Source organism: Papio anubis, chromosome 3 (genome assembly GCF_008728515.1).
Source record: "Papio anubis isolate 15944 chromosome 3, Panubis1.0, whole genome shotgun sequence".
Taxonomy (NCBI): Eukaryota; Metazoa; Chordata; class Mammalia; order Primates; family Cercopithecidae; genus Papio; species Papio anubis.
The window spans coordinates 176,076,762-176,099,754 of NC_044978.1; the positions used below are offsets into that span (position 1 = coordinate 176,076,762).

General features: G+C 41.6%; 1 protein-coding gene, 1 long non-coding RNA gene and 1 pseudogene across 5 annotated transcripts in view; 2 read left to right on the forward strand and 1 right to left on the reverse strand.

Annotated features, from left to right (window-relative positions):
• The window catches only part of CLNK (cytokine dependent hematopoietic cell linker), a 244,451-nt gene extending 229,471 nt beyond the window's left edge, over positions 1-14,980 (forward strand). For all 4 annotated transcript variants that reach the window (XM_021938294.2, XM_021938297.2, XM_021938295.2 and 1 more), the window contains 2 exons: positions 603-758; positions 11,106-14,980. In XM_021938294.2, coding sequence (XP_021793986.2) covers positions 603-758; positions 11,106-11,252 — 303 coding nt within the window. In that variant the 3' untranslated portion in view covers positions 11,253-14,980. The remainder of the gene's footprint in view (positions 1-602; positions 759-11,105) is intronic.
• On the reverse strand, positions 5,221-11,334 carry LOC110743224. The gene is made up of 3 exons (XR_002521928.2): positions 11,245-11,334; positions 7,655-7,714; positions 5,221-5,385 (listed from the first exon to the last, which is right to left on the reverse strand). It is a non-coding gene; the product is annotated as an uncharacterized LOC110743224 (long non-coding RNA).
• A 7,460-nt stretch (positions 14,981-22,440) lies between the features above and the next one.
• On the forward strand, positions 22,441-22,993 carry LOC116274103 (annotated as a pseudogene).

Consider the following 22,993-nt stretch of genomic DNA (forward strand, 5'->3'; position numbering starts at 1 on the left):
CAAGATAGGTTGGTCATGCTAAGTTCATGGGCACTATGCCCAGGTCAGTAGGAAATGATGAAAGCTTTTTTCTTTTTTGTTTTGGAACCGGAGTCCTGCTCTGTTGCCCAGGCTGAAGTGCAGTGGCACGATCTCGGCTTACTGCAATCTCTGCCTCCCAGGTTCAAGTGATTCTCCTGCCTCAGCCTCCTGAGTAGCTGGGATTACAGGTGCCCACCACCACCACGCCTGGCTAATTGTTGTATTTTTAGTAGAGATGGGGTTTTTCCGTGTTGGCCAGGCTGGTTTCAAACTCCTGACCTCAGGTGATCCGCCTGCCTTGGCCTCCCAAAGTGCTGGGATTACAGGGGTGAGCCACCACACCTGGCCTTGATGAAAGACTTTCAAGAAGAGAGTGTCAAGATCCAACTGGTACACATCTCAGAAAATGACAAGAACCCGTAGACATGCAGACACTCAGTACAAACTTACGGAATTAAAGTGGTTTACCGAAAACTAAATCCATCTGGGAATCTCATGCATGCAAACATCATTGTTGCCACCATTACAAGGGCAGAATGCTGGCATGCCCGAAAAGACGACTGTTACTCTTTTTGTTTCAGGATGGTACTTTCTTGGTCCGAGATTGTTCCACAAAATCCAAGGAAGAGCCCTATGTTTTGGTTGTGTTTCATGGGAACAAAGTCTACAACGTAAAAATCCGCTTCCTGGAGAGGAATCAGCAGTTTGCCCTGGGGACAGGACTCAGAGGAGATGAGGTGGGTATAACTTAACAGCTTCCCTGTTCCAGGCTAAGCCCAACAAATAAAGGAAGAGTTTGGGGGATGTCGCCCTGGAGGAGGAGGATGCTGCCCTGAAGGAGGGGGATGTAGGCTGACCTCCCCACCCCTTCCACAAATATCTGCACATCTTACACTTTGGCCTACCAGGCCAGCGGCCAGTTTTGACCATTTCATGCACCCCCGTTGCCTGCCTTGCCTATTAAAGAAAACTCATTCTACAAGACACATCTAAACTCTGCCTCCCAGGAAGCCTCCAGAGGAGCATACACTAATGCCAAATTCCTTTCCCTCCTCAGCACTGAAATGCCCACTGCAGACATTTCTGATGTCTGTCGGAATTCCTTATCTATAGATTTGTGTCCCCAAAATGAATGTGAAACCAGCCACAGCATTCGGGCTGTGTTGAGCATGCCTGTCCTCAGTACAGATCTGCTGATGGGGGCGAAAGAATGAATCAATTAAAATATTCGTGAATAACAGAAATCGATCCACAAGAAAGGGGAAATTTTCACTGAATATGTATATGCCAGGCCTAGTCTATCTGCATTACTATTATTATTATTTTGAGACAGAGTCATACTGTCACCCAGGCTGGAGTACAGTGGCATGATCTCAGCTCACTGCAACCTCCTCCTCCCGGTTCAAGTGATTCTCCTGCCTCAGCTTCCCGAGTAGCCAGAATTACAGGCATGCACCACCAAACCCAGCTAATTTTTATATATTTTTTAGTAGAGATGGGGTTTCACCATGTTGGTCAGGCTGGTCTCAAACTCCTGACTTCAGATGATCTGCCTGCCTCGGCCTCCCAAAGTGCTGGGATTACAGGCGTGAGCCACTGTGCCTGGCCAGCATTATCTTATTTTGATCCTCCACAACTCTTTGGAGTCATGATTTTTCCTATCTTAGATGTAGGAAAACTGAGGCTCAGAAAATTAAATAAATGGCCAAAGACGCACAGGCAGTAATAGAAGGGGGAAGGAGAGGCTGCTGCTACAACTCTTATGTTGATGAAGGAAGGGGTAAAGGAAGGAAGGAACGAAGTTAGTTATGAGCCACCATTTCTAAGGATGTGAGCTCAGGCTGGTGACTTAACTTCCCTGGGCTTTAATTTCCTCAAATGTAAATGTTATTTTAAAGCCTAGACTTCAACAATTTAGTGATTCCTATTTAGCATTTCCAGGTTGCAGTTTTATCTGTGGGTGTGCATTGTTAGGGGCTGAATCGTGCCTTCCTCACTCCAAAAAACCCACACGTTGAAGTCCTAACCCCTAGTAGCCCAGAATGTGACTGTATTTGAAGATAGGGCTTTGAAAGAGATAATTAAGGTTAAATGAGGTTATTGGGATGAGTCCTAATCCAATATGACTGATGTCCTTGTGACAAAAGGAGACACACACACAGGGGCGACCATGTGAGGACACGGGGAAGGGACGACCATCTGCAAACCAAGGAGAGAGGTCGTGGGAGAAAGCAGCCTTCCAACACCTTGGTCTTGGGACTTCAGCCTCAAGAACCGCGAAGAAAGACATTTCTGTTGTTTAAGCCGCCTCATCTGTAGTGCTTAGTTACAGTAACCTTGACAAACTAAAACAGGATAAAACCAGAACTTTCACACAGATACCGACTGTTTTTCAACAAGTAACAAAATAGGGTACATTGTTAGGGCTGCCAACAGGCCTCAGGTAGGCACACGTGTGAAATCGACGTGCAGGCTGCATAAAGATTCCAGCTTAAATCCCGTGTCTGACCCAGAGCACTTTTTTGAGGCTCGGAGAGGAGTAGTTAGCACCTGTGAGGTGACCATGGGGTCAGTTCACCACCCTTTGCTATAGCCCGGGAACACTGTGACATGAACAAGTGCATAAGTGAATCCATAGATTAATACATAAATCTACCAGTTACAGTCACATTAAGACAGTGCTATGTTAACACGAAAGAGAGAAGTGGCCAGTTCTTCATTTTGTGGAGAGGATTGACAAGTTAATAAATGTAAAACACTTAGTGCCTGGGACCTATCAAGGCCATGATAAATTTTAGTTATATTTTTGTCACTATTACTGAGTCATTTTAATAAGTAGGATATAGTCCCCCTAAGATACCTATGGTAATGGACTTTCCAACTCAATGTCCCTTGATCCTCCTATATCTTGTCTCAGCTCATAGAATTTCTCATCTTTAGGAAAGCATTATATAATTCTTATTTCTTTATTTATTTATTTTGAGACAGGGTCTTGTTCTTGTTGCCCAGGCTGGAGTGCAGTGGCATGATCTTGGCTCACCGCAACCTCTGCCTCCCTTGTTCAAGCCATTCTCCTGCCTCAGCCTCCCGAGTAGCTGGGATTACAGGCATGTGCCACCACGCCTGGCTAATTTTGTATTTTTAGTAGAGATGGGGTTTCTCCATTTTGGTCAGGTTGGTCTGGAACTCCTGACCTCAGGTGATCCGCCCACCTTGGCCTCCCAAAGTGCTGGTATTACAGACATGAGCCACCGCGTCCGGCCAGGAAAACATTATATAATTCTTAAATGCTTGGGTTTAAGGGGTTTTTTTCCTCTGAGAATAGAGGATGTGGACATGGTGTGCCTTTGCATGTGCCAGGCCCTTGGGCCAAATGCTGTTTAATTTGCTCTCACATGGAGTTCTTGAAAAAGCTCTGGAAAGGACATCTTAATGAACCTCATTTACTGGTGAGGAAACTGAGACCTGAGATAGTTACAGCTTTTTTTTCCAACATGCCCTACTTTGGTCTGCTAATAAAGAAAAGGAAGTAGAGTGACTCTGTGATAATATCCTAATAGCTTAATCAGACTGTCAGCTGGTTCACTGACTGTCTCGGCAAATAAGGAGCAACTCCTATGGCAGGCCATAGATTAGACCCTCCGCCTCCAGATGAGCTGCTCTAATTACTGTCACCAAGGAACCCTGAGAGAACCAAATGTCTGTTTTAAGAAGCTCCTTTCTGTGTTTATCTGGAATTTTCTCCTCCTTTGCATTCCCTATTTTTTTCCCATATGTGTTGAACGTACATTTCCACAGGTGAAAGAATGAATCAATGAAAACATTCACTAATAATATAAATATATATACATAAATCAAGCAATGAGAAAGAAATCCAAGGCAGAATCCTGAGTTTTGGTGGGGTTTTATATGCACTAGAGCTATTTTGTGCAGTTATCCATTAATAACTAATTTGATCTATTGAATCCTCATAGCCAACCTCTGGGGTAGGTGCTGTCAATATTTCATTTTAACAAACTGTGACACTGAGGCACAGAAATGCTAAGTATCCGGCCCAAAGTCACAGCTAGTAAATGGCAATTCTGGGATGCAGTATGTTTTGCAAAACATTGACTTCCATTACCAGTTGAAGGTATGCAGATTCTTGGCGTCTTGAGCCAAAAATTGGCAAAACACACAAACAAAGCAAGGAAAGAATGAAGCAACAAAAACAGAGATTTATTGAAAATGGAAGTGCACTCCACAGGATGGGAGTGGCCCAGGCACAGGGGCTCGAGCACCCTTACAGAATTTTCTGCGGTTTAAATATCTGCTAGAGGTTTCCATTGGTTACTTGGTGTTCATCCTATGTAAATGAAGAGGATAAAGTAAAGTTACAGTCATTTACTCAGTGTAGGCCCTATGTAAATAGAAAGGATATATCCTGTCACAACTGAAGTGTTTCCATTTGATTTGGTTCTAGGAAGTCCTTAGATTCCCTGCCTCCAGGCCCTATTCTCATGTCTCGCTTCCATAGACAGACTCAAATAACACTGTGGCAAATACAAGTAATCACCCACCCGTTTGAAAACACTGCAGGTTGAATCACAGTTAAAGAATAGTTAACACTTACTTGGAGCTTACTGTGTGCCAGGGAGTGGGTAAAAAATGACAATTCACAGGTGGTTTCTTCCTGCCTTCCCTCTGAGGGAGATGTGTAAGAGAAAGAGGGTCTGGATTTTACTCAGTTCCCTCATGCTTTTCACAGCCTGAGCCTTTTGTCTTGCTGAGGAAGAATCACACCTCTTTAAAACAAGATTAGCAAGACTGTGCTAAATGCAAGCCAACAACTAGCTACTTTAGCCAGGGTCCAATTAAAGAAAGCATCTTCACCCAACTCAGCAGGAAAAACATGAGAAACAGCATCTTCAAAGATTACTTTAATTTCATGTCGTTTTGTAGCTATCTTGCCGCTTTTGAATTTAACCACACAGATGATGCAGCAATGCCTAACTCTTGGGAGTTATTTTGAGTGTGACATGAGTTGATGTAAATAGTGGCAGACACATAGAGGCAGGTGCTTAATAAGTACCACTTCCCCAGAAATTTCGCGGTTTAAAACAACTGAAATGTATTGTTTCACAGTGCTGGAGGACAGAAGTCCAACATCGTGGTATCAGCAGGGCCACACTCCTTCCGGAGACTCCAGGGGAGAGTCACCCCTGACCTCTTCCAGCTTTCCGCAGCTGCCAGCAATCCTTGTCTTCCTTGATTTATGGCCATGTCACTCCAGTCTCAGCCTCTGTGGTCACATGACCCTCTCCTCCTCCTCTCTATGGTCACGTGACCTTCTCTTCTCTGATCAAAATCTCCCACTGCTCCTATCTTATGAAGAAACACATGATTGCTTTTAGGGCCTACTGGGATAACCTCGGATAAGCACCCCCTCTCAGGATCCTTAACTTTATCCTGTATTATACCATATAAAATAGTATTAACTCTTTTATAATGTAAGGTCATATTCTAGATTCTGGGATTAGGACACGGACATATTGGGGGGAATCATTCAGCACCCGCTGCTCATTTACTTATTTATTGTCCGAGCATTAATTGTAGGCCTACAGTATGTTAGACTCAGTGTTGCATTCTGGGAACACAGAAAGAGTCATGTCAAGTCCCTGCCATCCAGAGAATACCCTGTTCATCTGTGCCGATCTCTATAGGCACCTAAGCAAGAATGAGATTGTAGAACACCGGCCCTAGCCAGCCAAGGAGGCACCTGCCTTAAACAACCTGCAGAGCTTAACTGCTGCCAAACATCGTCCCTGCATCTCAGTTTTATAAGTCATGCTTGTCAACACTTCTGTGAAATCTCAGAGAAGGGAGATTTCAATTTCAATTTCCAGATCTTTCCTTTTTTGTTCTACAAATGTTTATATGTTTCTAAAAATCACCGTACATGTTTACATGATAAACTAAACTTTAAAGACTAGAGAACAGAGACAATCAACCCATGGGTTTTTTTCACACCTTCCCTGTCTGCTTCCTTCTCCTCCTGCTTGATTGGCATTTATCTCTCTTTCTCTTTTCTCCCCCTTTCCTTCTTTCACTCTCATATGTGTACCCAAATAGATTTCTTTACTTTTCTGGAAGGAAACATTGCCCACAGTTCATATATACAACAAGCACAAAAGGTTTAAACAAATGGACCAGGCGTGGTGGCTCATGCCTATAATCCCAGCACTTTGGGATGCCAAAGTGGGTGGATCACGAGGCCAGGAGTTCAAGAACAGCCTGGCCAACATGGTGAAACCCCGTCTCTACTAAAAATACAGAAAGTAGCTGGGCGTGGTGGCACGTGCCTGTAGTCCCAGCTACTTGGGAGGTTGAGGCAGGAGAATCGCTTGAATCTGGAAGGTGGAGGTTGCAGTGAGCCAAGATCATGCCACTACATTCCAGCCTGGTGACAGAGTGAGATTCCATCTCAAAAAAAAAGAGAAAAGGTTTAAACAGATGTTAAGATCTGATATTAGCAAACATTGCTTGTCCCCCTGGAAAAGATTATTCAATATGCAAGAGCTTAAGTATAATCTTTTTTAAAAGTCTCTTCAGGACAATATTTCAGTTTTGACCCCATCATTAGAAACCAATAATAAGAAAAGACCAGGTCGGGCACGGTGGCTCATGCCTGTAATCCCAGCACTTTAGGAGGCCGAGGTGGGTGGATCACTTGAGGTCAAGAGTTCAAGACCAACCTGGTCAATATGTTGAAACCCCATCTCTACTAAAACTACAAAAAGTTAGCTGGGCACCAATGCACATGCCTATAATTCTAGCTACTTGGGAGGCTGAGGAAGGAGAATTGCTTGAACCTAGGAGGCAGAGTTTGCAGTGAGCAGAGATTGTGCTGCTGCAATCCAGCCTGGGCAGCAGAGTGAGACTCCGTCTCAAAAAAAAAAAAAAAAACAGGAAAGACCATGTGACTAATTGCCCCTGTCTTGCTTCCTACCACCTGTTAAAATTAATGAAATGTCATCCATGTAGCAGAATTTTAAAACAATTAATAGCAAATGTATTATTTGGGGACAATCTTTTTTTTTTTTTTCTTTTGAGACTGAGTATCACTCTGTCACCCAGGCTGGAGTGCAGTGGCGCAATCACAGCTCACTGCAACCTCTACCTTCCAGGTTCAAGCGATTCTTCTGCTTCAGCCTCCTGAGTAGCTGGGACTACAGGCATGCGCCACCACGCTCGGCTAATTTTGTTTTTTGTATTTTTAGTAGAGATGGGGTTTCATCATATTGGTCAGGCTACTCTCTAACTCCTGACCTCGTGATCCACCCGCCTCGGCCTCCCAAAGTGCTGGGATTACAGACGTGAGCTACCGAGCCCGGCCTGGGACAATCTTAAAGAAAACAGGAATGAGAATAGGAGAGATAAATCATCTTCCCTCTGAAGACTAACACTAGGAAAGATTTCCTTTTATCAATGTGGATTTAACCAATTTTGTGAAAGAGTTCTACCTGGAAAGTTTTTGTTGTTTTTGTTATTCACTTTTTGTTTTATCAAGCAGGAAGAAAGAAAAAGAAAACTTTGTGCTTGTTTTAAAATTGGAAATGAAATACAGAAAATTCTTCCTTTCCTAAAGGCTTACAGTAGTGGTCTGTAAACTTCTTGGTGATTTCATTGCTCTCCCATGATGTTCTTGGAAAATCTAGAAGGGAGGAGTTAATCGTAAGGCCTGGCATGTACTGAGCACTCACTGTGTGTCACGCTTTCTTCTAAATGCTGTATTGCTTATGCATCAATTCCATTCTCACAAAGAACCTCAAAGTTAGGTCCTGTCATTACCATCACTGTTCGTAGAATAACTGAGGCACAGAGAATGCAAGAAACTTGCTGACAGTCACACTGCTAGTGGTTGGGAGAGCCAGGCTTTGAACTCAGGCATTTAGCCTCCACAGGCCCTCTACTTACAATTACCCTGCTGTAGTAGGAATTAATCTCCCCATTGGACAACGGGGAAAGTACCTTACCTTAGCATCAGGTGGAAACTCATATTTATTGTATACATAACATGGGTGGTGGTATAGTCTGAATGTTTGTATTCCTCCAAAATTTATGTGTTGAAATCCTAAGCCCTAAGGCGATGGTGTTAGGAGGTGGGGACTTTGGAAAGTGATTCAGTCTCGAAGGTGGAGCCCTCACAAATGGGATTCGTTCCCTTGTAAAAGAGTGCATTGCTCTTTGGACCATGTGAGGATACAGCATTAAGGCAAGAAAATGGGCCTCTCCAGATACTGAATCTGCCAGTGCCTCAATCTTGGACTCCCCAGACTCCAGAACTGTGAGACATAAATTTCTGCTGTTTCTAAGCTGCCAGGTTTATAATACTTTTTGTTGTTGTTTGTTTTTTAAGATGAAGTCCATCTCCCAGCCTGGAGTGCAGTGATGCGATCACAGCTCACTGCAACCTCTGCCTCCCGGGTTCAAGTGATTCTCCTGCCTCAGCCTCCCAAGTAGCTGGGATTACAGGCACATACCAGCATGCCTGGCTAATTTTTTATATTTTTGGTAGAGATGGGGTTTCACTATGTTGGCCAGGCTAGCCTTGAACTCTTGAACTTAAGTGATCTGCCCGCCTTGGCCTCCCAAAATGCTGGGATTACGGGCGTGAGCCACCAGGCCTGGCCTAGTATTTTAACAGGCCAAACACACCAAGTCAGACTGACACATAGGTTATCTCACTGGAAACTGCTGCAGATCCAGTAAAGGTTTCAGAGGGACAAGGGACTTACGGATTGAACCAGGACTCTTTGGGTGTGAAGAGACAAACCCCAATTCAAATGAGCTCAGGCAGGAGAGAAGGAAATTTGTTATAATGTAACCAGAAAGGACAGAAATGGACTAGATCCAAGGACTAGTTAACATCAAGACATTCCCACTCTACATTTCTTTCCCCACATTTTTGTCCCCACTGTGGTATCTGTTTGCTCTTCACACCTCCCGGCATAACGGTAGGAAGGAGGAGATGACCCTGGAAGTCACATGTTTTTAGCGTTTTAGTTGCTTTCTGTTCAGTGCGCCACTAAGAAAAAATAATGTCCCCTCCCAACAGCCCCGAGGGAAGCCTCTGAGTGACCTGGTGAGGTTCTTATTAAGCCTCAATTAACAATTTTCACAGCACACAATTCTAAATGAAATTATTTGTTTGCATAGGAAATTATTTTCTGCCAGCTCCCAACAGAATGTCATCCCTGTGAGGCCCTAACTGGTCAATCTCATTCCCCGTTGGCTATTCCTGAGGCCTTCCAACATTTCTGCGCCTAGGATTCCCTGGGCAGAGGAAGGAGTAGGCAAGACCAAATCAGAGGCAGAGTAGCCCCCACGGAGGTAGCTCCCTTTCTTCAGGCTGTGTCATCTCTACCTTGGTTTGTTGGAGCATCAGAGGTCACAAGCTATAGGCAAAGTTGAAAAATAAAAAGAAATATCCAGAAAAGTGAGCCTTCATTCCTGGTCTCACCCTCCCTAGCCGTGGGAGACTCTGAGTAAGGCAGTCCACTTCTCTGAGCTGAAATTCCCTTAGCTCTTTAGGGAAGATCATTCCCCCTGCCCTGTTCACCTCACAGGCTTGCTAGGGAGGATCCAAGTTGTCTTGAAACATAGGAGGCAGGTTGAGCAAGCTTTTCCTAATTATCTCCCAATATTCTCCTTCGGGAACTCATCCAAACTCACCTAATCAGAATTACTGTATATGCAGAATGGACATTGAAGACTCAGAGAGGGAGAGGGTGATAAGGGGGTTAAGGAATGAAAAATCACCTAGTGGGTAATACAATGTATATTATCTGGGTGACGGGTACACTAAAGCCCAGACCTCACCACTATACAATTCATCCACGTAACCAAAAGCCACTTGTACCTCTAAAGCTATTGAAATTTAAAAAATTACCATATGTGCTCAAGTTTTCTCAGTACCCTGTCCTTATGCATGGCCCTGTACATTCTCTGCTTTTAATGTCTTTAAACCCTCCTGTCTACTTCTCTGGCATGACCCATAACATAGCCCATTTCAAGTCTGCATCCTTGACAAAGCACCTCCCCATTTCCCTAAACCTGAAATAATCTTCCTTTCCGTTAAATTGTCATAACACTTTATCTGTATATCTAGAAACACCGAAATCTGCAGCCACCTCATTATTTCACAAGAAGCTCAAGGAGGGCAGCTGAACCGGCTAAGCAGCCCTGTGGTTGTCCCTGTTCTTTCTATGTATACTAGAATTCCTCAGACTTCGTTACTGGAGAGCAAGCTCACTGCAGGCATTGCCCTCCAATTTACTACATTCAAGCCTGAATCTTCTATATTTTTGCTGGTCAGAGCTAAGGTTGAGGTTTGGGAGGCAACAGAGATTACAAGGCTTGATTGCTGTGTAACTAACCCACCTAAGTCACTTAAGATAGAAAGGCTGTGATAACAATAGAATGGAACTTGACCCGTGTGATCTGATTCCAGAGAGGGAAAACTCCCTGTGTAGGAAATTTAAAGAGCTGCCATAGGGCTCACTTTTGGTCATCTCAAGAACTTTTTTTCTCCCTTATCATTCTTATCACTCATCCTTCAAGCTTGCCATATTCTTTTTAAAAACTACTTCTAGTCGGGTGTGGTGGCTCATGCCTGTAATCCCAGCACTTTGGGAGGCCTAGGCAGGTGGGTCACCTGAGGTCAGGAGTTTGAGACCAGTCTGGCCAACATGGCAAAACCCTGTCTCTACTAAAAATATAAAAATAAGCTGGGCGTGGTGGCGCATGCCTGCAATCCCAGCTACTTGGGAGGCTGAGGCAGAAAAATCGCTTGAACCCGGGAGGCAGAGGTTGCAGTGAGCCAAGATCACATTACTGCACTCCAGTCTGGGTGACAGAGCAAAAAAATGTCTCAGAAAAAAACAAACAAGAAAAAAAACCACTTCCTGAAACACCGTTACCATACAAAAATTGTTAAATTGGTTCACCTCTTCCCTGTGCAAAATCAAGCACCTTAGCTATATTTTAACCTACAGAAACAAAAGATATTTTAAAACTCATTAACTTTCTTTTCTGTGTTTCAGAAGTTTGATTCAGTAGAAGACATCATCGAACACTACAAGAATTTTCCCATTATACTAATTGATGGGAAAGATAAAACTGGGGTCCATAGGGAACAGTGTTACCTCACTCAGCCATTCCCTCTCATCAGACACCTCTCACCTCTGTAGCCTGGTCTTTGTGTTATCTTTGGTTTACTGGATTCAGCGCTTCCATCGTTTTCATTGATTTCAAAAGATTATTGCCTGTGCCTTCAAGGGATGACTTTTTTGACTTTGTAGAAAAGAAAAACACTCTATAACAAAGTGGAAAATCAATCATGGTTTTGAAAGTTCAAACCACAGAGAAAATATTTATAACATGCAAAAAATAAAAACATTCTAGTAACTGGCCACTGGACAATAACTAAAAATAAATAAAAACTAGGGTTTTAAAAGTATCTTCTAAATAACAACAGAAAATGCTATCAACATAGCTATTATGTTCACGATATAGGCGAGCAGCAAAGGGCACCAGAAGCTATTGCTTAAATGTTTGCAGCCAGCGCAGGACACGTCAATGGGAAATTCCCAAATCTGTGCTCTTTACAGGGCACTGTGCTGCCTTTATGTCAGTCATTGGGCCTTATACATCTACAATGTGTGGATGATTTCTTACACTAAAGATGTTGATGAATATTAGCTCTCTTTTATTGTAATCCTAGAAATTCAAGTATAGGGAAGAAATGTGGTATGGAAAACCAGCAATTGTGAATGTCACCTTGAAGACAGAAACTGAAAATATTCTGACCAGGGTGTGAAACAGCCAAGGGACCAGCCTCTAGCATCCTCTGCTTTGAGTAGCTTTAAGTCAAATGGAAGTAACACATTCATAGTAAAGAGCTCAGATTATATCCTACACTAGCCTTCAGGCGAGCATATGTCTGAGGGAAACTAAAAACTGTATTAACAATTCCAATTATGGACTTCCATTCAAAGACACAGAAAAACTGTCCTCAAATTAGTGCTAATTCTTGCAGTAACATTGCACATGCCATGATATTATTCCCTGTAAAGGTTAAGAGGATTTAATTTTGTTATTGTTTTACAATAAAGATGAGGAAGCAGAGGCTCAAAGAAGCTGTCAATCTTAATATGAGAAGAGAGCCCAGATTGTCATCTGCTTTGCCTGGCTCCATGCAAGCTCATCTGCCCAGGTACATTCTCTGCGCTGTGGCATTTTACAATCAAGTTGAAAAGCTAATTTTAAAAAAAAAAGAGAGAGAGAGAGAGAGAAGGATAGAAACAATTACAAAATACAGATTTACCACCTTAAAATAAACAAACTCTTCTAGTGGGAATAAGCTTTTTTAAAAAAGATACTGTTGAAAATAACAGTGTATCATGATGCCAAATGGTACCAAAGCTTACATAGGAAATTCATAGAGTATGTAATGGTAGCATTGATGCAGAAAGAAAACCAAAAATAATTAAAAGGCAATAGAAGCAAATGAAAACAATAAAAACAATGCACAGGATTCTCTCTTTTGTAAGACAGTAGACAATGAGCTCTCTGGGAAAAGTTCTTAGCACCTACCCATCATCCAAATACCCGCTCAGATGTTCTCCTTTCACAAGGTCAATGTGAAGTGATGCCTATAAGTTACATCAGGAGCATTTAATGAAGAAGCTCTTTGTAAAACTGGAACTTTTGAGACCCAACTGAGCCTGTCGTAGAGTATGCCTGCAGAGGATTACACAGAACCAAGAGACAAGAGTGTTTATATTGGAGCTTGGATACGAAAGAACTCACTGGTCCGGTCAGAGCTAAAAGCTGTATGGTTGCTGGTCATTCTCTACTGGAATTCAACAAGCCGGGGACAGTGTGGAAACAAGGACTTTACAGAAGGGCTCCAGGCTCATATCAGGAAAGAATCTGACCCTCACCCTAAAAAGCTACTGGAGATTACTCATACCTCCAACTCACTGATTCATTGAGGACATGCTATTCAATGCTGTGTTCTCAAGAAATGTCTATGAGTCCTCTCAACCATTGTTGTTGATAAAATAGGTGAATGTCAGGTGGGGGTTAGCATTTGATAAGGTGTACGTTTGAAATAATGTTTTATCACCTCTTCTTCATAAATACATGATATAATTCCAAGAAGAAAAAAGAAGTAGAAATTCAGCATCCTTAAGATGACAGAAAGAATGAGGGGGAAAAGGAAGAAAAAAAAAGAAATTAAGCATTTTGCAATAAAAAGCTCACAATATTTTTATGTATTTGAACATTTCCGTAAAAAATATAAAATGGAAAATATTGACATGGGCTGCTTCGGGTGATTGGGGTTTGAGGGACTGTGTTAGTCAGGTTTTCTAGAACTCAAGACACCAAGACAAAGTTAGAAGTGCAAACACTGATTGGAGGTTAATGTTTGAGAAAGGTAAAAGGGAGAAGAAACAGAAGTATGGGTATGGGGTGGGCTTTCAGGCTCCCACCTGTGAGAGGGAAAACGGGAGGTGTGGGGAGTGAGGAGAAAAACCATGAGATTCAGACCCAGCTCTGGGAGAGTCTTGGCAGGCTCATGGTGAGGCCCATAGCAAAGTTTGCCCAGAGAGGAGAGTGTGTCATGCTGGGCAGAAATGTCTAGGTCTTAGTGCCCCACCATGTTAAGTCATCGTCTGGGGCTATCCTGGAGAAAAAAAAAAAAAAGACTTGCAAACGCTGCGGACAATCCAGAAGGCACAGCTGGAGGCTGTCCACTAACTTGCTGGCCAGAAAGTTCTTTCAACAGAGACCGAAGTGACCCACCTCTGGCCTGCCACAGCAACATTCTCACATCACTGTTTTCAGTGTTGATCGTAGTAAGGACAATCACATTTACATTTTGCTTGTAATGGATGATTAAATAATAAGGGTATATAAATTTGATTGTATTTGTTTCTTACAGCACTTCTGTAAAGAAGAGAGGGCAGCTCTCTCTAATGCATTTTATAATTGAGGAAATTGTACCTCATTGGCTAAAATCTCACAGTGACACAGTTGTGACTAGAACCAAGGTCTCCATATGCAATTATCCTATTCTTGGTCTACCTGCTTTATTAGATCTGTAACTGAATATTCAATGATTTGGATTCGGCATGCTCAAATTCCAGTGTTTTAATCCCTTTTCAACCATTACCTCATGTTTAGTTTAAAAGTATCACTTGATATCTGGTTTCAATAGAGTAATAGAATTTTAGCTTTATCCAATTACAGCACTTATGCTTTCTAGATTTTTTTTTTTGGACTAAATAATTCTCATTCCGGATAAATGTGCATAGCCCTCATCATTAGTCACGTACTGTGTTAGCACGTTTGTGTACTGCATGTGTATTCATTACTAAGCACTATTGTAGATGCTGAAAATAGAGCAGTGAATGAGTCAGAGAGATAGATGACAAATAAATATACAAATAAGATAATCTAAGTCAGTTTCCCATTACTCAATTGGATTTCTATTTTAACACTTATCTCTGAGTGCTTGTGGGGTGATGCCAACATTAAATGTTTTGATGAAGCTCCTTTGAGATGGCTTTGAAAAGTCCCGAGTCAGAAAATTTAAAATGTTCCCAAACTTATTTATGTGGAGTGTGCATGTGTGTATGTGTGTGTGTGTTTAAGTAACTGCATCATGGCTGAAATCAGTTAAATCTCCTGTTCTAATTACTACGGAGGAATCAAATGAACCCCATTGTCAAATGTAGCCAATTATGTATGTGTGTACACAAATATAAATTTTTACGAGATAGCCTGTATTGTATATTAGCATTATATTTGTATATCTTTTTATTCTGAGCAATATTTGTTCTAGCTAAGCACATTTACATTCATAATTTACAGCCTTACTAATTTAAATAAAAGCAAATATGTAATTGAATGTTATAATTTTCTCTGTCTCTGAGTACTGAAGAAAGAAATTCAAAACATAGTTTAATTTTGTTTCATGCCCTATTACCCCTAAAGCCCTTTTGAAATTATATTTAGGGCAAATTTAGGATAAAATTACTAGAACAATTATTGACATACGAGCATTATGCTGGACTTTGGAGATAAAGACAAAAAAGACACAATCCCTGTGATTGTGAGCTCAGAGCCTGGCCGGCAAGAGACACATGTAATAGCCATCTTAATATGTGTAAGTTAATATTTCATTGTGGTTTTGATTTGCTTTTTCCCAACGATTAGTGAAATTGAGCAACTTTTCATATGCCTGTTGGCCATTATCAAAAAACAAAACATAACAAGCGTTGGCAAGAATGTGGACCAATGGAAACCTTGTACATTGTTGGTGGGAGTGCCAAATGGTGCAGCCACTATGGAAAACAGTACAGAGTTTCCTTAAAAACGTAAAAATTGAACTATTATATTCAGCAATCCACTTCTGGGTATGTATCCAAAAGAAATGAAATCAGGATCTTTAAAAGATATCTGCACACCCATATTCATTGCAGCATTATTCACAATTATTCCAAGATATGGAAACAACCTAAATGTCCATCAAAAGTGAATAAATGGGCTGGGGATGGTGGTTCACACCTGTAATCCTAGCACTTTGGGAGGCCGAGGCGGGCAGATCACTTGAGGTCAGGTGTTCGAAACCAGCCTGGCCAACATGGTAAAACCCCGTCTCTACTAAAAATACAAAAAAAAAAAAAAAAAATTAGCTGGGCATGGTGGTGGGTGCCTGTAATCCCAGCTACTCGGGAGGCTGAGGCAGGAGAATCACTTGAGCCCGGGAGGCAAAGGTTGCAGTGAAGTGAGATCGCGCCACTGCACTCCAGCCTGGGCGACAGAGCAAGACTCTGTCTCAAAAAAACAAAACAAAACAAAACAAAACAAAAAACAAGAATGAATCAATGAATGAAGAAAATGTGCTATATACATACAATGGAGTATTATTCAGCCTCAGTAAAGAAGGAAATCTTGGCATATGTGACAAGGTGGATGAATCTGGAGGACATCATGTTAAGTGACATAGCCAGGCACAGAATGACAAATACTGCATGACTCCACTTACATGAGGCATCTGAAATAAACTCACAGAGACAGAGAGTAGAATAGTTGTTGCCAGGAGCTGTGAGGAGAGGGAAATGGAGAGTTGTTGTTCAATGGGTATAAAGTTTCAGTTACACTAGATGAAAAAGGACTAGAGATCTGCTGTATAGCATTGTACCTATGGTCAACGAAAATGTATTACCTACTTAAAAATTTTTTAAGAATGCAGATTTCATGTTAAGCATGTTAAGTGTTCTCACCACAAAAAGGGAGATGGGGTAGTCGGAAATGTTTGGAGGTGATAGATATGTTTATTGCCTTGAGAGTGATGATGGTGTTATGATTGTATGTGTATCTCCAAACTCATTAAATTATATACATTAAATATGTCCAGTTTTTCAATATATCAGTTATAGCCCAATGAAGCTGTGTTTTTTTAATTTTTTTTTATTTATTTATTCTTTGTGAGACAGAGTTTCACTCTGTCACCCAGGCTGGAGTGCAGTGGCGCGATCTCGGCTCACTGCAAGGTCCACATCGTGGGTTCACGCCATTCTCCTGCCTCAGCCTCCCAAGTAGCTGGGACTACAGGTGCGCACCACCATACCCCGCTAATTTTTTTGTATTTTTAGTAGAGACGGGGTTTCACTGTGTTGGCCAGGATGGTCTTGATCTCCCGACCTCGTGATCTGCCTGCCTCGGCCTCCCAAAGTGCTGGGATTACAGGCGTGAGCCACCATGCCCAGCTGCTGTGTACTTTTTTTTGTATTTTTTTATATATATTTTTTAAAACGATGATAATGCATGTTAACAAGATCATGTAATGCAAAATAATAGATTTGGTAATTATTTCCCTTGTACCACCACTGCATTGGGAGGCAGAAATGGAATGTGTGGGGGAGGATGTAGTTGGGGAAAGTTTCCCAGAGATGTTCAGGCAGAGACTTTAAGGGTGCGCCCAGAATGCAAGCTTTAGAATGAGTTTGTCCAACCCTCAGCCCATGGGCCACATGCAGCCCAGGATGACTTTGAGTGTGGCTCAATACAAATTTGTAAACTTTCTTAAAACATTATGGTATTTTTTTTTTTTTTTTTTTTTTTTTTTTGAGATAGAGTTTTGCTCTTTTTGCCCAGGCTGGATGCAATGGTGCCATCTCGGCTCACTGCAACCTCCGTCACCCGGGTTCAAGTGATTCTCCTGCCTCAGCCTCCCACGTAGCTTGGATTACAGGCGCTTGCCACTACGCCTAGCTAATTTTTTGTATTTTTAGTAAAGACAGGGTTTCACCATGTTGGCCAGGATGGTCTTGATCTCTTGACCTCGTGATCCACCTGCCTTGGCCTCCCAAAGTGCTGGGATTACAGGCGTAAGCCACTGCGCCCAGCCATTTTTTTTAAAGCTCATCAGCTATCATTAGTGTTAGTGTATTTTATGTGTGGCCTAAGACGATTCTTCCAATGTGGCCCAGGTAAGACAAAAGATTGAACACTCTGCTTCAGGTGTACAAGCACGTTGCCCATTATTGGGTACTCCTGCTTTAGGGGCACTAGTCTAGGCCATGGGGAATAAAGCAGTGACTACCTGTTTGAAGGGGTAAGTGCATACAACAGAAGCATCATCTGTAGAGAAAGAACAGATGATTTATTAAGTTGTTCTGGTTAATTTGGCTCACCATATAGAAAAAATACAATTATGTCTCTACCTCAAATCATATAAAAATACACTTCACATGAATCAAATACTTAACAGCAAAAAGCAACCATTAAATTGAGTCTTACATCTTTGTCTAATAATTTTTAAGACTTTGAGATAGGGAAAGAGTTCTAAGACAAAAACATAAATCATCAAGGGAAGGATTGATAGATTCATTATACCAAAATTTAAAATGTTTACAAAAGTTAGACAAAGTCAAAAGGCAATTAAACAACCTAATATGTATGAGCAAAGCCTGTAAACAAGTAATTCATACACACACACAAAGCTGGAATGTCTTAACTTACCCACTCCTGTAAGTCAAGAAAATTAATAACAATTAAGTACAATTAAGAAAATTAATAGGCCAGGAGCAGTGGCTCACGCCTGTAATCCCAACACTTTGGGAGGCTGAGGAGGGTGGAACATGAGTTCAGGAGATCAAGACCAGCCTGGCCAAGATGGTGAAACCCTGTCTCTAATAAAAATACAAAAATTAGCCAGGAACGGCAGCACGCGCCTGTCATCCCAGCTACTCGGGAGGCTGAGGCAGGAGAATTGCTTGAACCCTGGAGGTGGAGGCTGCAGTGAGCTGAGAGCATGCCACTCCAGCCTGGGCAACAGAGCGAGACTCCGTCTCGAAAAAAAAAAAAAAAAGAAAAGAAAAAGAAAAAAAATGAATAAACAACTAGCAAAAATAATCAAAAACATAAGGAAAAGGACACATTACTAACAAAAAAGAGAAAACAACCGATACTACAGACATTGAAGGGATATTAAAGAACTATCAGAAATGCTTTTATTCCAGTGGAGTTGAAATAGATAACTTTACAGATGAAAATCAATACAAGAAGAAATAGAAAATCTGAATGGCCCTTCATTGTTAAAAGAAATGAGAAGCTTTCCCAAGAAAAAGTCTCTAGACCCAAATGAATCCTATCAAACATTTTTAAAAACTAATATCGAGTCAGGTGAGAAGCAAGCCGAGCTGGTGTAGAGACTTCTTCTCCCAGAGGGGCCTCAAGAGAGAACAGTTAGCTATGGCTCCCTGATTAGAAAGGATCACCCAGTCCTGTAAGTTAAGACATCCAGCTTTGCTATTGTGTGTCTATTACAGCTGGTCGGTGATGGAATTTACAGGGGATGCCCATAGCCATTGTCATGGAGCTATCAATAAAGACAAATGACATGGAGCCTAATGGAGCAGAGTGGGAGATGAGGTCTGGCTTCCCTGGTCCCTAACCCCTCAGCACTAGACAACGGACCCATACAGAGGGAGATTTCAACCTGAATGCCGAAAGAGAGGCCTGAAGCGTGAGTAACCCCCATGAGAATGGCAAAGGGCTTCCTGGCTACCTATTTGTGAGGGTTAATACTGAGAGTCAACTTGATTGGATTGAAGAATACAAAGTATTGATCCTGGCTGTGTCTGTGAGGGTGTGGCCAAAGGAGATTAATATTTGAGTCAGTGGGCTGGGGAAGACAGACCCACCCTTAATTTGGGTGGGCACCATCTAATCGGCTGCCGGCGTGGCTAGAATATAAACAGGCAGAAAATTATGAAAAGAGAGACTGACCTAGCCTCCCAGCTTACATCTTTCTCCCATGCTGGATGCTTCCTGCCCTCAAATATTGGACTCCAAGTTCTTCAGTTTTGGAATTCGGACTGGCTCCCCTTGCTCCTCAGCCTGCAGACGGCCTATGGTAGGACCTTGTGATCATGTGAGTTAATACTTAATAAACACCCCTTTATATATATATATATATTCCATTAGCTCTATCGCTCTAGAGAACTGGAACTAATACAGATTTTGGTACCAGCAGTCCATTAGATGAAAGTAAAATGGGCAAACGAACCCTAGAACATTCCTCAGTGCTTATTGGGAGGCCTGGCAAGGGATGATCACCCAGAAGACTCCCCAGCATTTCCAGACTTCATGCGGCTCTGACAGCTACTTCTACGATAGCAGTCAGAGAAACGTTAATTAAAATAGCAACTACATAGCACTTTCACCCATCACACTGGATGAAATTTAACATTCAGATAATGTCAAAAGCTGATGAGGATGTACAAAATAAAATTTTCATCTACTAGTTGGAACATCAATCAGTATAGCATTTTGGAAAGCAATTTAGCATTATTTAGTAAAATACAAAATGTATGCACCCACTGTAATAAGACTTCCAATTAAAACATAGCTAAATAAGAGGTCAAACACGGTGACTCACACCTGTAATCCCAGCACTTTGGGAGGCCAAGGCAGGCAGATCACTTGAGGTTAGGAGTTCTAGACCAGCCTGACCAATATGGTGACATCCTATCTCTACTAAAAACACAATTACCTGCACCTCCTGGGTTCAAGCAATTCTCATGCCTCAGCCTCCTGAGTAGCTGGGACTACTGGTGTGAGCCATCACACCCAGCTAAGTTTAAGGGTAAATAGTGACTCCAATCTCCAAGCCTTTCCAAGTTTTCATAATGGGAATCAGCTTGATTCTTATTAAGTTTCCTCCTATCTCTTATTTACTATTTTAGCTTCCTCTATTTTGTTAACTCAGTTATCATTTGTCCATTTGACTTCCCTCAACCAAAATTTTGTTGACATCTGTCTTCTTCTTCTTCCATGTCTTCTTTCATTTCCTTTATCCTACGTTCTTTTTTTTTTTTTTTTTTTTTTTTTTAGACGGAGTTTTGATCTTGGTGCCCAGGCTGGAGTGCAATGGCACGATCTCGGCTCACCGCAGCCTCCGCCTCCCGGGTTCAAGCGATTCTCCTGCCTCAGTGTTCTTATCTTTTCAATTCCTTTATTGATTTTGCCACTGCACTCCAGCCTGGGCAACAGAGTGAGACTCTGTCTCAACAACAACAATAAATATATAGCTAAATAAGGACATAACTTTGATCCCTGTAAAAACTCAGTTATAATCAGGAAGTTCAATAAGAACCAAGCTGATTCTCATTATGAAAACTTTGAAAGGCGTGGAAATTGGAGTCACTATTTACCCTTAAAAACTGGCAAAGGGACTGGGGTGAAAAGAAGAGTTATTCATCAACAGGCATTGTAAGAATCCATTAAAATCAACACATCCCTCACCCAGGAACCAGAGGTTTACTTAGCCAGGATACCATCCTTCCCCAACCCTGGCAGCCATCAAGACAATGCATCTCCAGGAAATATTTTGAATTAGGCACGTAAGATACAGTTGAAAGTGGGAAATGGGTGCTGTGTTGAAAAATACAGTTGAAGTGAAAGTCACATTACCAAAGTTTAGAACCACAACCCCTTTTAAACATTTGATTCCAAGGAGGAACTGATAGAATTATAACCCTAAAACAAGAGAACAGAGCAGTTCTGCTACAAATGCTGATCCTTCCTAAAGGACATCAAAGAACAGACTCCTTCATAAAAGAGCAGATTCCCACTCTATCATGCTGCAGTGGAGCTCACCCATGCCCATACAAGTTTCCATTCATGTGTTTGTGCCTCATTCTTAAATGTGAACTCTGAGAAGCTTGAAGGAAAGCTTCTAATGGGAAAGACATGTTTTTTTGTTTGTTTTTTGTTTTTGAGATGGAGTCTTGCTCTGTTGCCCAGGCTGGAGTGCAGTGGCACCATCTTGGCTCACTGCAACCTCCGCCTCCTGGGTTCAAGCAATTCTCCTGCTTCAGCCTCCAAAGTAGCTGGGATTACAGCCACCTGCTACCACACCCGACTAATTTTTGTATTTTTAGTAGAGTCAGGGTTTCACCATGTTGGCCAGGCTAGTCTCGAACTACTGACCTCAGGTGATTCACCTGCCTCAGCCTCCCAAAGTGCTGGGATTACGGGTGTAAGCCACTGTGCCCGGCCAAGACATGTTTTAAAATGCTACAAACCAGGAAAAAAAAGGAAAACTCAAGGTAGAGAGATAATATGTGATGCTGGAGAGAAAAAAAAAAAAAAAAAAAAAAAAAAACCTACCAGAAGAAATATAGTTAATTTCATGGAGATATAAGCCATTGAAACCACACAATATGAATGGAATGCTATTTAAATAAATACATCTTCAGAAGCAAAAACTGAGAGCACTGAAGGGGAAAACTAAGTATATTTGGAAATTTTAACACACAACTCACAGGAACTGATAAAGTAAACAAATAAAAATGAATAAGGATATGTAGGAAATTTTACCACCACTATCAACCAACTAGACTTAATTGTCATTTACAGACTAGTTCACAGAACAACACAAAACAAATATAGATACACATTCTTTTCCTAGTCCATATAGAACATTTAAGAAGAGCCATCTCCTGGGGCCTAAAACATATTGCAATAAATTTTAAGGAACTGAAAAAATATAAAACAAAAGACAACACAACAGATACTACAGACATTGAAGGGATATTAAAGAAATATCAGAAGCACTTTTATTCCAGTGAAGTTGACAAAGATAACTTTACAGATATGAGTCAATACAAGAGGAAATAGAAAATCTGAATGGCCCTTCATCTTTAAGAGAAATGAGAAGCTTTTTCACACAAAAAAAGCTCTGGACCAAAATGAATGCTATCAGACATTTTTGGAAAATAATATCAAGTCAGGTGAGAAGCAAGCAGGGGTGGTGTGACGCCTTCTCCCAGAGAGGCCTCAAGAGAAGGGTTAGCTATGCCATCCTTGATTTAAAAGGTGACCAGCACTGCGAAAGCCCCCAAGGTCCTTGGGCTGCATGGCCAAGGTGTGTTAGTTGACAGGATCATTTACATTTCAGGACAGCTAGTCATGGACTCTTCAAGTGCACAGCTTGTGGCAGGAGAGGTAGCCAAAGAAGTTAAACAAGCTTTTACAAAGATGGGTGAAGTTCTGAAGACTGCAGGTTGTGACTTCACTGATGTGGTAAACAATTTTGCTGGCTGACATACATGACTTCAGTACCGTCAGTGTAATTTACAAACAGTACTTCAAGACTAATTCTCCAGCTAGAGCTGCTTACCAGGTTGCTACTTTGGCCAAAGAAGTCTGAATTGAAATGGAAACAGTAGCTGTCCAAGGACCTCTCACAACAGCATGACTGTAAGTGGGTTCAGTGTTGTTTCATCTGGAAGGTTTAACGTCTTAATTTTTTACAACTAATGTAACATCTTAATTAACATCTTCATTTTTACAATTGATGAAAGTGTAAGGTTTGAGTAAAACGCCTGAAGTTATTATGGAGATACTA